This window comes from Cebus imitator, unplaced genomic scaffold, assembly GCF_001604975.1.
Source record: "Cebus imitator isolate Cc_AM_T3 unplaced genomic scaffold, Cebus_imitator-1.0 Scaffold169, whole genome shotgun sequence".
In the NCBI taxonomy this organism is placed as follows: domain Eukaryota; kingdom Metazoa; phylum Chordata; class Mammalia; order Primates; family Cebidae; genus Cebus; species Cebus imitator.
Window position 1 is genome coordinate 991790 of NW_016107484.1, and position 11738 is coordinate 1003527.

The 11738-nt window shown below is 52.6% G+C and overlaps 1 protein-coding gene across 2 annotated transcripts in view; it reads left to right on the forward strand.

Annotated features, from left to right (window-relative positions):
* The window catches only part of BCL7A (BAF chromatin remodeling complex subunit BCL7A), a 37763-nt gene extending 31666 nt beyond the window's left edge, over positions 1-6097 (forward strand). Inside the window, exon 6 of one of the 2 annotated variants that reach the window (XM_017544292.2) lies at positions 4279-6097. In XM_017544292.2, the coding sequence (XP_017399781.1) occupies positions 4279-4350 (72 nt within the window). In that variant the 3' untranslated portion in view covers positions 4351-6097. The remainder of the gene's footprint in view (positions 1-4278) is intronic. The other variant, XM_017544293.1, reaches the window with a different exon arrangement.
* The last annotated feature ends 5641 nt before the right edge of the window (positions 6098-11738 follow it).

Here is an 11738-nt window from a genome sequence, read left to right on the forward strand (position 1 = left end):
GGAGGCTGAGGCAGGAGAATCATTTGAGCCTGGGAGGCAGAGGTTACAGTGAGCCAAAATTGTGCCACTGCGCTCCAGCCTGGGATGACAGAGCAGCGCTCTGTCTCAAAAAAACAAACAAACAAAAATCCTCTAGACTCTTGTTTTTTTGAGACAGAGTCTCACTCTGTCACCCAGGCTGGAATGCAGTACCATGATCTCAGTTCACTGCAACCTCCATCTCCTGGGTTCAAGTGAATCTCCTGCCTCAGCCTCCCAAGTAGCTGGGATTACAGGTGCCTACCCCTATGCCTGGCTGATTTTTGCAGTTTTAGTAGAGATGGGGTTTCACCATGTTGGCCAGGCTGCTGTCAAATCCTGACCTCAAATGAGCCATCCACCTCAGCCTCCCAAAGTGCTGGGATTACAGGCCTGAGCCACCACGCCCAGCCACTTCAAAATCTTTAAACCCTTTGATCGGCAGCTCCCTTTCTAAGAACTCACCCTGCGGAACCCTCTCCACATGGCTTAGTACAAAGGAGTTGTTTAGAGGAATCCGGGGTCGCCGGGCACGGTGGCTCACGCCTATTATGCTGGCATTTTGGGAGGCTAAGGCAGGTGGATCACCTGAGGTTAGGAGTTCGAGACCAGCCTGACCCACATGTAGAAACCCCATCTCTACTAAAAATACAGAATTAGCCAGTTGTAGCACACCTGTAATCCCAGCTACTTGGGAGGCTGAGGCAGAAGAATGGCTTGAACCCAGGCAGCAGAGGTTGCCGTGAGCCAAGATCGCATCACTGCACTCCAGCCTGGGCAAGAAGAGCGAAACTTTGTCTCAAAAGGAAAAGAGAAATCTGGGGTCTTGTATGAGACAGAGCATGGTTGGGCCTTCCAGGTTATGATAAACATTCTTGCAGTGTGCAGTGAGAAAAGCAAGCTGCAGAACCGCAGGCGTAGCATGAGCCCATCTGGTTAAAAACAGTAGAAGCCAAAGCCTGGTGATTTATAGGAAGACCAATGTTGTCAGCTGGGATCTCTGGGCCTCTTGATCTCAGTGGAGAAAAGCTCAGCTTGAAACTTTGACCCACACCCTGAGAGTATCCAGTGTTCCCCCACAGTGCCTGGAAATGCCAGGAGTCCCCCAATCTCACATTGCCCCCACCACCCCTACTCTTGCTTCCTGGAGACCCAGACCTGAAATTGGGCCTCTTCATCATTTTCACAGACACATATACTGTCCTATGGAGCTACGTGTGTGAGTGAGATGGAAGATGTATTCCAGTAAAGCAGACAGCCAGACATTTCAAGCAATACATTTCTGGCCAGGCGCAGTGGCTCGCATTTGTAAGCCTAGCGCTTTGGGAGGCTGAGGCAGGTGGATCAGTTGAGGCCAAGAGTTTGAGGCCAGCCTGGGCAACATAGCAAGTCCCCCATCTCTCCAAAAAAAGAAAGAAAATTAGCCAGGTATGGTGGTGCATGCCTATAGTCCCAGCTACTCTGGAAGCTAAGGTGGGCGGATCGCTTGAGCCTGAGAGTTAAGGCTGCAGTGAGCTATGATCATACCACTGTACTCCAGCCTGAGTGACAGAGTAAGACCCTGTTTCAAAAATAAATACAGGTCCGGGTGTGATGGCTCGCACCTGTAATCCCAGTACTTTGGGAGGCCCAGATGGTTGGGTCACAAGGTCAGGAGATCGAGACCATCCTGGCCAACATAGTGAAACCCCGTCTCTACTAAAAATATAAAAATTAGCTGGATGTGGTGGTGTGCACCTGTAATCACAGCTACTCGGGACGCTGAGGCAGGAAAATCACTTGAACCCAGGAGGTGGAAGTTGCAGTGAGCCGAGATCATGCCACAGCATTCAAGCCTGGCAACAGAGCTAGACTCTGTCTCTAAATACATACATACATACATACATACATACATACACACACACATACAGAAAAAAGGAGAGAGAGTACGGACAGGCAGCCCTGCTGACTCTCTGTGGTCCCTGCTCCCAGCGTCCCCCGGAAGGGGCTTACATAACCATATCTGCAAGTCCATCGCACGTCCTACTCCCCTGCAACATTTTTCTCTGAGCGCCCACTGTGCAGGGGCTGTACCTAGTCCCTCGCTGCCATGATGGGGCTGACAGTAGGACCAGGATAAGCAGACACAAGCAAGTCACAGAGTCCCACTAAGTGCCATAAGAGAGTGGAACAGGGTGACATGAAAAAGCAGAACAGGGGCCAGGCGCGGTGGCTCAAGCCTGTACTGATGTCAGATCACAAGGTCAGGAGTCCTAGACCAGACTGGCCAACATGGAAAAACCCCATCTCTACTAAAAATACAAAAACTACCCAGGCATGATGGCGGGCGCCTGTAATCCCAGCTACTCAGGAGGCTGAAGCAGGAGAATCGTTTGAACCCTGGAGGCGGAGGTTGTGGTGAGCCGAGATCGCGCCATTGCACTCCAGCCTGGGTGACAAGAGCCAGACTCCATCTCAAAAAAAAAAAGAAAAAGCAGAACAGGCCGTGGGTAGAGGGCGCTGTAGCTGGCGTCAGCAGTGCCAACATAAAGGAGTGCCCAGGGCTGGGACGGTGGGCTCTCCAGGCAGGGGCAGACCAAGGTGCACAGACCTCAAGACAGGAGCCAGCCTGAAGAACAGAAGAGGGGCCGGGGTGGCCAGGGAGGTGAGAACCTGATGGGGGAGGAAGACTGGCCAGATGCAGGAAGAAGTGGGCCAGGCTGGTCACTAGGGCCTTCTCGGTCCTGGCAAGGAGCTGGGTTTGTTCAGAAGTCAGTAGCAAAGTGGTGGAGTGCTTTGTATTTTGCGTGTGGTTTCTGTTGGAAGAAGGTCGCTGGGGCCATGCCATTGGCCACAAGGAGGCTGCGGCATCAGCCAGGCCAGAGGTCAGGGGAGTGCAGGTGGGGAAGGTGGGGAGGGGCTTCAGGGGGCTGTCCAGGCCTGGGGCTTTCTCCCAGGCTTATGGGGAGCACCAGTTAGGATGGCTGCGGCCAGGAGTTTGGTCTCAGGTGACAGGTTAGGTTCAAGATGCCAAGACGATGTATGATGGATGAGTGAGTGTTAAACCTTTCTTGGGGTCCTGGGTTTCTCGGGAATTCAGTGACATCTACAGACCCTTTCCCCCAGAATAACACACACACACACGTGTATACCCAGCAGATGCTGAGAGTCCAGGCCAGGCATCGTGCCCAGCCCTGGAGGAGCAGGGGTCTGCGTGGCAGAGTGGGTCTGTGCCTTTGAGATACAGCCTTAGAACTTGGAGAGATTGCCAGGCACCATGCCTCACACCTATAATCCCAGCAGTTTGGGAGGCTGAGGTAGGAGGATTGCTCGAGCCCAAGCGTTTGAGACCAGCCTGAGCAACATAGCAAGACTTCATCTTTACAAAAAACTTTTTGAACAAATTAGCTGGGCATAGTGGCACATGCGTGTAGTCCTAGCGGCTTAGGAGGTGGAGGCGGGAGGATCTGTTGAGCCCAGGAAGTTGAGGCTGCAGTCAGCTATGATGGCTACTGTAGCCCAGCCTGAGCAGCAAAGCAAGACTCTGTCTCTAAAAAAAAGTGTGAAAACAAGTTGAAAAAGCCGGCACAGTGGCTCATGCCTGTAATCCCAGCAATCTGGGAGGCCGAGGCGGGCAGATCACCTGAGGCCAGGCGCTTGAGACCAGTCTGGCCAACATGGTGAAACCCCATCTCTGCTAAAAATACAAAACATTAGCCAGGTGTGGTGGCGCATGCCTCTAATCCCAACTTCTTGGGAGGCTGAGGAAGGAAAGTCACTTGAACCCAGTAGGCGGACGTTACAGTGAGCCAGTATCACGCCACAGCACTGCAGCCTGGGTGACGGAGCGACACTCCATCTCAACGACAATAAATGAACTCGGAAAGGTGAACTTGAAACTATAATCACCCTAGCAGTTAATCACAGATGGGAAGATTGATGACAGGAACTCCTGGTCCAGTCTGAATGAGTGGAAGGGCCTGGAGTCCCAGGCAGCAATGTAGGAAACGCTCCTGGCTTACCAGCGATTGGCATGTGGTAGGGCCAGGCAGGGGCCAGGGGACACTGGGCTCCCTAGCTCCAGGAGGAGTTCAGGTGTGAGGGTCTTCACAGGTCCTCGAACCCTCTAGAGTCCATGCTTGGGCCTCGGGTCTAGAACTGCTGGTCTGAACCACAAAGCCGCACGCCCTCGGTTCCTTCCTGGGCTGACCTTCCGCCTCACACCCGGCCTCACTTGCTCTCCTGGCATGTTAACCTGTGTTCCCCTTTTCTCTCCCCAAGGATCTGGAAGGAGTGCCACCCTCTAAAAAGATGAAACTAGAGGCCTCTCAACAAAACTCCGAAGAGATGTAGACGACGCTTGAAAGCCTCCGATCCATGTTTCATGGAAGGTACATCAGCAATTAATTCTAGAGCAACTTTGCCCGAGCGATTCCTCTTGGGTGCGAACAGAACCGCTAACGTTTCAAGTTTACCAAGTGCAAATCCAAGAAGACCCAGAACGGCGGAACTTCTCAGACACTGAAGAACTCTCTGCTGTGAAGCAAAACACTCAAACCTTTAAGGGACTGTCCTTGGGGAGGCAGGCGGGGCGGCTGCTCAGGAGTGTCTGCACACTGTCTCGGAAGCCAGGATTCCATTTGTGTTGCTGCTGTACTTTTTCCCACTTCTCTATGTAACGATGTAAGCTATTGGAGGGTGGTACCGATCAGGAACGCTTTCCGGCGGGGCTTTTCACTGTTCAACCGATTCCTTCCGCTTTCTTTTTTTGTGCCTTGTGCCCTTGAGGTGACTTCTGGCATGTATCCTGGTGGCTTTTGCGTCTCCCCTCTGCAAAGTGCCCTCGTGGTTTGGTTCGGGCGGCAGCTGCCATCCTTCTCACCGCTCTCCTTCCTGCCCCAGGACTTGATTGGAGCAGGCAGGGTGGAGGAGGGGAGCTCCTTAGCCCACCTGGTTTTCAGGTGCACGGGAGCTTACGCACGCCCCAAGCATCAGGCACCAGGGCCCAAGGACGCGCAGGTGCCAGGCATAGTCCCCAAGGGCTCTGCTCCTTGGTCCTGGCTGGGCGCCTGCTGTACCCTCCCTTCCTTGGGGCCTTTAGGGCTGGGCATCTCTGAGCCCACCATGGCCTAGATGGACATGCAAAGCCCTTGGAATTTTCTGGCACTTCCTCTCTCTTGCCCTCACCCCCCCCCCACCACCCCATCACTGCTTTCTCCCAGACCTCTGGATACAAAATGGCTTCTCTGGCTGACTGCAGGCTGTCTCCTGAAGGCACTGCGTGCGCCAGGGAGGCTGGGAGCTGGCGGCAGGATTAGCTGGTGCTGAACTTTCTCTCATAGGACGTCGCTTGGATTTCAAATCCACAGTCACCTGCTGCCCTCCGCCTCCCCCAATGCCCCAGCCCACGCCCCGAGAGACAGGATCGCAGCGGTCAGAATCCACGTGCTTTCCCATTTGTAGGCTGTTCTGACTCTCAGAGCCAACAGCTGGACCATGTCTCATCCCCAGAACGTGCCGCCGGTCCCTCCGGGGAGCAGGCCTTGATGGCTGGGCCTTGAAGGCCACGAACAAGGCGTCGAGGAATTGGAAAGATTTGCACACCCTCCAGAAAGGAGAGGTGCAGTCTCCCCTCCCTCGCCTCCCGCACGTGCGCTGGAACGGCTTCCTCTCACTGAACGGGACGCCCCGAGGACAAACTGCCTAATCGTTTGGTTCTGAGGCCTGGTTTGCTCTTAATGAATATATGGACTCCTCAGACCTTAAACCTTTTCCTAAGCTTTCTTTACTGCACTGGAGTTCTGACTCCCTTTGAGTTGTGTGTTACTGGGGGGGGGGGGGGTCGGGTTCGCGGGGTTTGTTTTCTGGGGCTAATTGGTGCATATTCAGGTACCACCTTTGATGTGTGGATCTTTCTCCTGACCATCATGGGAAGTGTCTGCTGGATTCCATTTTCTAAGAGTTTCTGAGGGTGAGGCTCTTATTTTTTCTAAGGGATCCTGTCTATTTCCTGCACTTCAAGAAGAATCAAAATGTTCCTGAATTTCAAATACCTCATGCAAAATGTCTCCTGAAATAAGGGAAAAAAAACAACAACAACTTTGAAAATCTTAATGTTGAAGTTAGCAATGCCGAAAGGTTTCTGTCTTAAAAAATTAAAAAAAAATTCCTGTACTTATCACTCTTGCCCCGTAGGCAGTCAGTTTTGTTGAGAACTGCGTACCTGACGCGGTTCCTCTCCACGCATCTCAAGGCGACGTGACCTCCAGATCCCATAGAGTCACGTTTTTCTTTGCAGCGAAACTCCATCTTGGTGACAGATGAATTTGGATATTTATTTCCTTTTCTTTTTTGGGAAACGAGAGGCTACAACCAAGACAGCTGAAGGAGAATGAAACAGACACATCCACAGAAACAGGCATAGGTGGCCCTGCCGCTCGCCACGGCCTCTCTGGACAGGCAAGGGGAGTTGGCGCAGGTGAGGACTCAAGACGACGTCCACCGTCCGGAGGCTGTCACTAGTTTTTCTCTGAAGTGCCTGAAGGTAGGAATGGGCCGGCGATCGGGACCAGCTGGGCCCCGCCACGGCCACGCCAGGCAAAGCGCCAGCAGCCCTGCACTCCACGCTGGCCAAGAAGGCCTTCCACGCAGAATGATGAGACTGCAAAAATCCCATGTGCTTCCTTCCCTGGCGCAGCCGCTCCTCTGAGCCGCTGCCCCCCACCCACCCTACACCCCTCGCCCTCCCCCCACCACAGAATCTAAGACCTTTCAGCTTCGAGCCAGGGGCGGGGGATCCCCAGCAAAAGCCTTCCGTGGACATCAGGCCCCGTGGCCTCAAGGGCTCCCAGGGCAAACCTAATTCCCCTCAAAACTTGAAGTCGGGGAAGCTGCGGCTACACATTCCACAAGTGCTGGCACTTATACCCACAACCCGGAAGGCTGTGGGCCGATTCCTCTAGGGCGGTGACCTCCCATTAGCAAACGGTGTCATGGTTTGGAATGTTCATTATCACTGAGGACCTGGTTAGAGGGGTAAAGACCTTTTTTCACCGTACCTAATTTTCCCCCCCAAGATTTTTTTTTTTTTGGTGTGTTGTACAGCAGTATAATTTTTCACTTATTTATTCCATCAGTAGATATGGTTTGTACAATGTACAATGGTTTCATTTCAGAAAATAAAAATTTCAAATCCTGAATACCTTGTGGTTTTGTTGCGTTGTAAATAGGAGTCAAGTCAGATTGATGGTGATGGTGTCCCTCGCTGGCTGCTCCAGCCTCTCCTGCACAGCCATGTGGCCCTGATTCTGCAAGACACATGAGTTCCTTGCCTACAGGAATTGTTGCCTTCCACAGTCATGAGAGCTGCCATTATTAAGCACCAGCTGGATGACAGGCAAGCCACTAGTCGCTCCTTTCTGTGGTCGGGTATTGTCAGCCACCTTGTGCAGGCGAGGAAGCAGCAGGACAGTCCCTTGCGGGGCTCTCATGCCCGGTCAGGACCCCAGGTTAAAAGCCACACCTGAAGCCAGGCGCAGTGGCTCACGCCTGTAATACCAGCACTTTGATTACAAGAAGAGTGGATCACGTGAGGTCAGGAGTTAGAGACCAGCCTGGCCAACATGATGAAACCCTATCTACTAAAAATACAAAAATTAGCCAGGCATGGTGGCATGCACCTGTAATCCCAGCTATTTGGGAGGCAGGGGCAGGAGAATCACTTGAGCCTGGGAGGTGGAGGTGGCAATGAGCTGAGATCACACCACTGCACTCTAGCCTGGACAACAGAGTAAGACTCTATCTCAAAAAAATAAATAAATAAGTAAAAAGCCACACCTGATCCCTGTATCCCAAGGCCTGGGTTCCAGCAGGGACATGTTTTCAGTTTCCCTGTCTGAGAAGACTCTGGCTTGTGGTAGGGTCTCAGGGGCATCAGTGCATGAGTGAACTGCAACCTTGGCTTGACTTGTCCTAATGGCCTCTAGTGACTTATATGGTAGGGCTAGAACCAGACCTTTCCCAGGGCCCTGTTCCTCTTGGCCCAGACTCTGCCCCAAGTTGACTTCCCCACCTCTATCCAGCTTCACCCAGCCCTGGTTCAGCCCCTAAAGGGAGCTGGCAGGGGTGGGAGTGTCAAGTCAGCGGTCTGGGCCAAGCTGCATTGCGCCTGGCCTGGCCTGCAGGCAGATGCTCTCTCCTGTTTGTTCTATCTGGCTCTCCTCCCTAACCCGCTCCTTTCTAACATGTTCCAGTGTTTTTAACAGAACTGGTTGCTCAGCTAAATAAACTCCTGATATGGAAAGTTCAGCTTGACAAAACACAAATCATACAGGCCTTGTTTGCTTAAGGAAAAAAAATGCCTGAGCTGGCACATGTTCCCGCGCTTCCTTTCTGTCCCCTCTGCGAGTCTGTTCCCAGCTCTCGCTCTCTGGATCAACGTCCCTCCCTCCTCCCTCCTGCCCTTTCCCCCACCTCCCATGTCTCCACCCGCCTAGATCACTGTTCTGTTTTTTCCATGTAACTTCCTCAGTGTCTCTCACTGAAGCGGCTTAATTTCCTCTCCCACCTCCCTTCCTGGAGGAGCAGTCATGCCCAGGAGCTAGAAACGTGGGCTTTGCAGGCATTGGTTGAGCTGTGCTGGGCCCTGGACAGCAATGACTCAAACTTGACCCTTAACCCCAGGCAGGTAAGTGAGCCCCACTGCATTACGGTGCCGACCACAGTTTGGAATTAGGGGATACAGACATACCGATGGGCAGAAGTCAGGGGATCTCCTAGGACACCAGAGGAATACCAGGCATGGGACTAAGCAGCTTGTTTTCTCTTTTGACACAAAGGAGTGGCTGGAGGCTTCTGAGCTAAGGCTCTGCTGGACTAGAGATCGTGTTGCCAATGAATAGCATGGATTGGAAAAGACCAGGCTGGAGGTGGGAGCAGGGCAACTAGGGAACTGGAACAATAGGCCAAGCAGGGGGCCAGCAGTTGGCAACAGGGCCCACGTGCCCCCAGGCAATGTGAAGGCGGTCAGTAGGCAGGGAGGTGGGGTGGGGAAGGCATAGGTTTGGGAAGGTAGGCAGAGAAGACTCAGGTCAAAGTTCCAGTCTGTGCCAAAGCAACAAGTGTCACAGAGGTCCGTGGTGGGGCCGAGGATGGATTGCAGACCCTAAAGGCCAAGTCCAACTTCCCTCTCTCGCTCCTCTGAGTGAAGAATGCATGTTTCCTCCAAAGCCTCGGATTAAACAGCCGTTGACCTTGTCTATCCAGCTCTGTTTCCTTCTTCTTCCCATAGGGGTCGCCCTCCCACCCCAGACCTCAAGTGGGGCGGGCACCTATCCCAGGGTGGCCATGTGACCCAGTCTTATCCAATCACCATGGTCCCGCCTCCTGGCTACCCCAATTGGTTCAGGGATGAGCACGTGGCCCAATGAGAGTAAGCCCTGAGGTTTCTGTGGGAACTGGTGGGAAAGAATTCTGCTGGAGCATCTGGAGTTGCTCAAATGGAGGCCTGCAGCCATCTTTCCCTCCACGTGGGGAGGAGTCGGCCTGAGAATGAAAGCAGCACAGTAAAGGGCTGAAAGACAGTGAGTGTGTGCTTTTTGAGGGCAGCATTTGAGCCTTGGCCTCAGCTGGCCCCGAAGCTAGCACTCCACCGAACGTCTCAATTTTGTGAGCCATTAAATCCCCTTGATAGTTTAGGCAAGTTTTCACTGGGTCTTACCCCACGTGAGCCCCCACTTGTCCATATGGACCCGTTTTGGACCAGTAAGGCATCCCCATCTGTAGTCTTCAACATGCGGATCGTCACCACTCCCGAGCAGTGTGACCTCAGGCAAGTATCTTAACCTCTCTGGGTCCCTGTTTCTTCATCTGTATGATGGGGAGAATAATAGTGCCTACTAAGGTTGTTGTGAGGATTAAATGAATACGTGTAAAGCACTCAAGGCAGGCCCTGGCACATGGTGAGTCTCAAATGTTAGCTGCTACTTTGTAATTATTATCCTCACGCACCTCTAGCTTCGGAAGACCAGTTCCGAGGGCAAGAGGCACAGGGAAGAGAAGAACGGCCCACCTCTGCTTGCCTTGGGTTTGGCTTTAGTACACTTTACTCTCTGAAGACCTGCCTCTTCCCCAAGTGATTGACACTGGAGTCATCGACACAGCGAACCCCAGATGCGACACAGCCTGAGTCAGGCCTTGTGGGATAAGCCCACCCGGGAACAGGAAGGAAAGCCGTGCCTGACTGAGCAGAGAGCTAGAGGTCAGAGACAACACGTCCCTACCCTGGGCACTGGCTGCTCAGTCATTAAAGCAGACCCAAATAGCTTCTGGCCGGGGGCTCAAAGGAACAGCCTATTAGAGACTCATTTTTCCAGTCTGTCTTCCACTGTTGTTGTGTCTCCACAGGTGGGGTTGGGGAAAGACTCAGGGTGGCAAGGACCAGGATCTGCTGCCAAGCCTGTGGGTCCTGTCTCCCTATGGGATGCCCCTGGGACTCTGTGCCCATGGATGCATTGGGTGACTTGAGGTCAATGGCTTTCTCTCTCCAGATCTAGGCAGAAAAAGCAATCTGCTCTGCTTCGGAGAACCTCAAGAGGCTCTTAATCCTGCTCTTTTCTCCCTCTGGGCTCCCTCTGTGATGAGCTCATCTGACCTCCTGGCAACCCCAAAGGGTAGTTTAGAGCAGGGAATCAGCCTCGCGATTTACAGAAAGGATAACTCAGGCCAGGGAAGCGACTTGAACAGGGTCCTGTAGGGACTCAGTGAAGGAGGCTTCGGAACCCAGCCTGTCTTCCAGCAGACCAGTAATCAGCAAATCTGGCTGATTTATTTATTTAGAGACAGAGTCTCGCTCCTGTTGCCCAGGCTGGACTGCAGTGGCGCAATCTTAGCTCACTGCAACCTCTGCCTCTCAGGTTCAAGTGATTCTTGTGCCTCAGCCATCAGAATAGCTGGGATTACAGGTGCATGCCACCGCCCACCTGATTTTTTTTTAAATAAAGTTTTATTGGAACAAGCCATGCTCATTCATTTACATATTGTTCCTGGCTGCTTTCACCATACAACAACAGTCGAGTACAGATGCTGTTCAGTTTACAATGGGGTTACTTCTCAGTAAGCCCATAAACTGGCCTGTGGTCCCAGCTAACTTGAGAGGCTGAGTGGGAGAATAACATAAGTCTGGGAGGTGGAGGTTGCAGTGAACCCTGATGGCACCACTGCGCTCCAGCCTGGGTGACAGAGTGAGACCCTGAATGAGGGCCCCGAGCAGTTGGAACCACACAGGTGTGTGCCACAATGGGCAGCTAATTTTTTAATTTTTATTTTTTGGATTTTTTGTAGAGATTGGGTTTTGCCATGTTGCCCAGGCTAGTCTTGAACTCCTGGCTTCAAGTGATCCTCCTACCTTGGCCTCACTAAGTGTTGGGATTACAGGCATGAGCCACTGTACCCAGCCCTGAATTTTTAATCAACATGTAAGGTTGTAGCTCAATGATTTTTCACCCACTGCACACACCTGTGTGACTTGCACCTGGATCAATAAACAGAACAGCACTAATCCCGAGTCCCCTTCTGTTGGAAATAGATGTTTGGTGTTGCAAAGAAAAATTAGCACTGGGGGCCGGGCCCGGTGGCTCAAGCCTGTAATCCCAGCACTTTGGGAGGCCGAGGCGGGTGGATCACGAGGTCAAGAGATCGAGACCATCCTGGTCAACATGGTGAAACCCCGTCTCTACTAAACA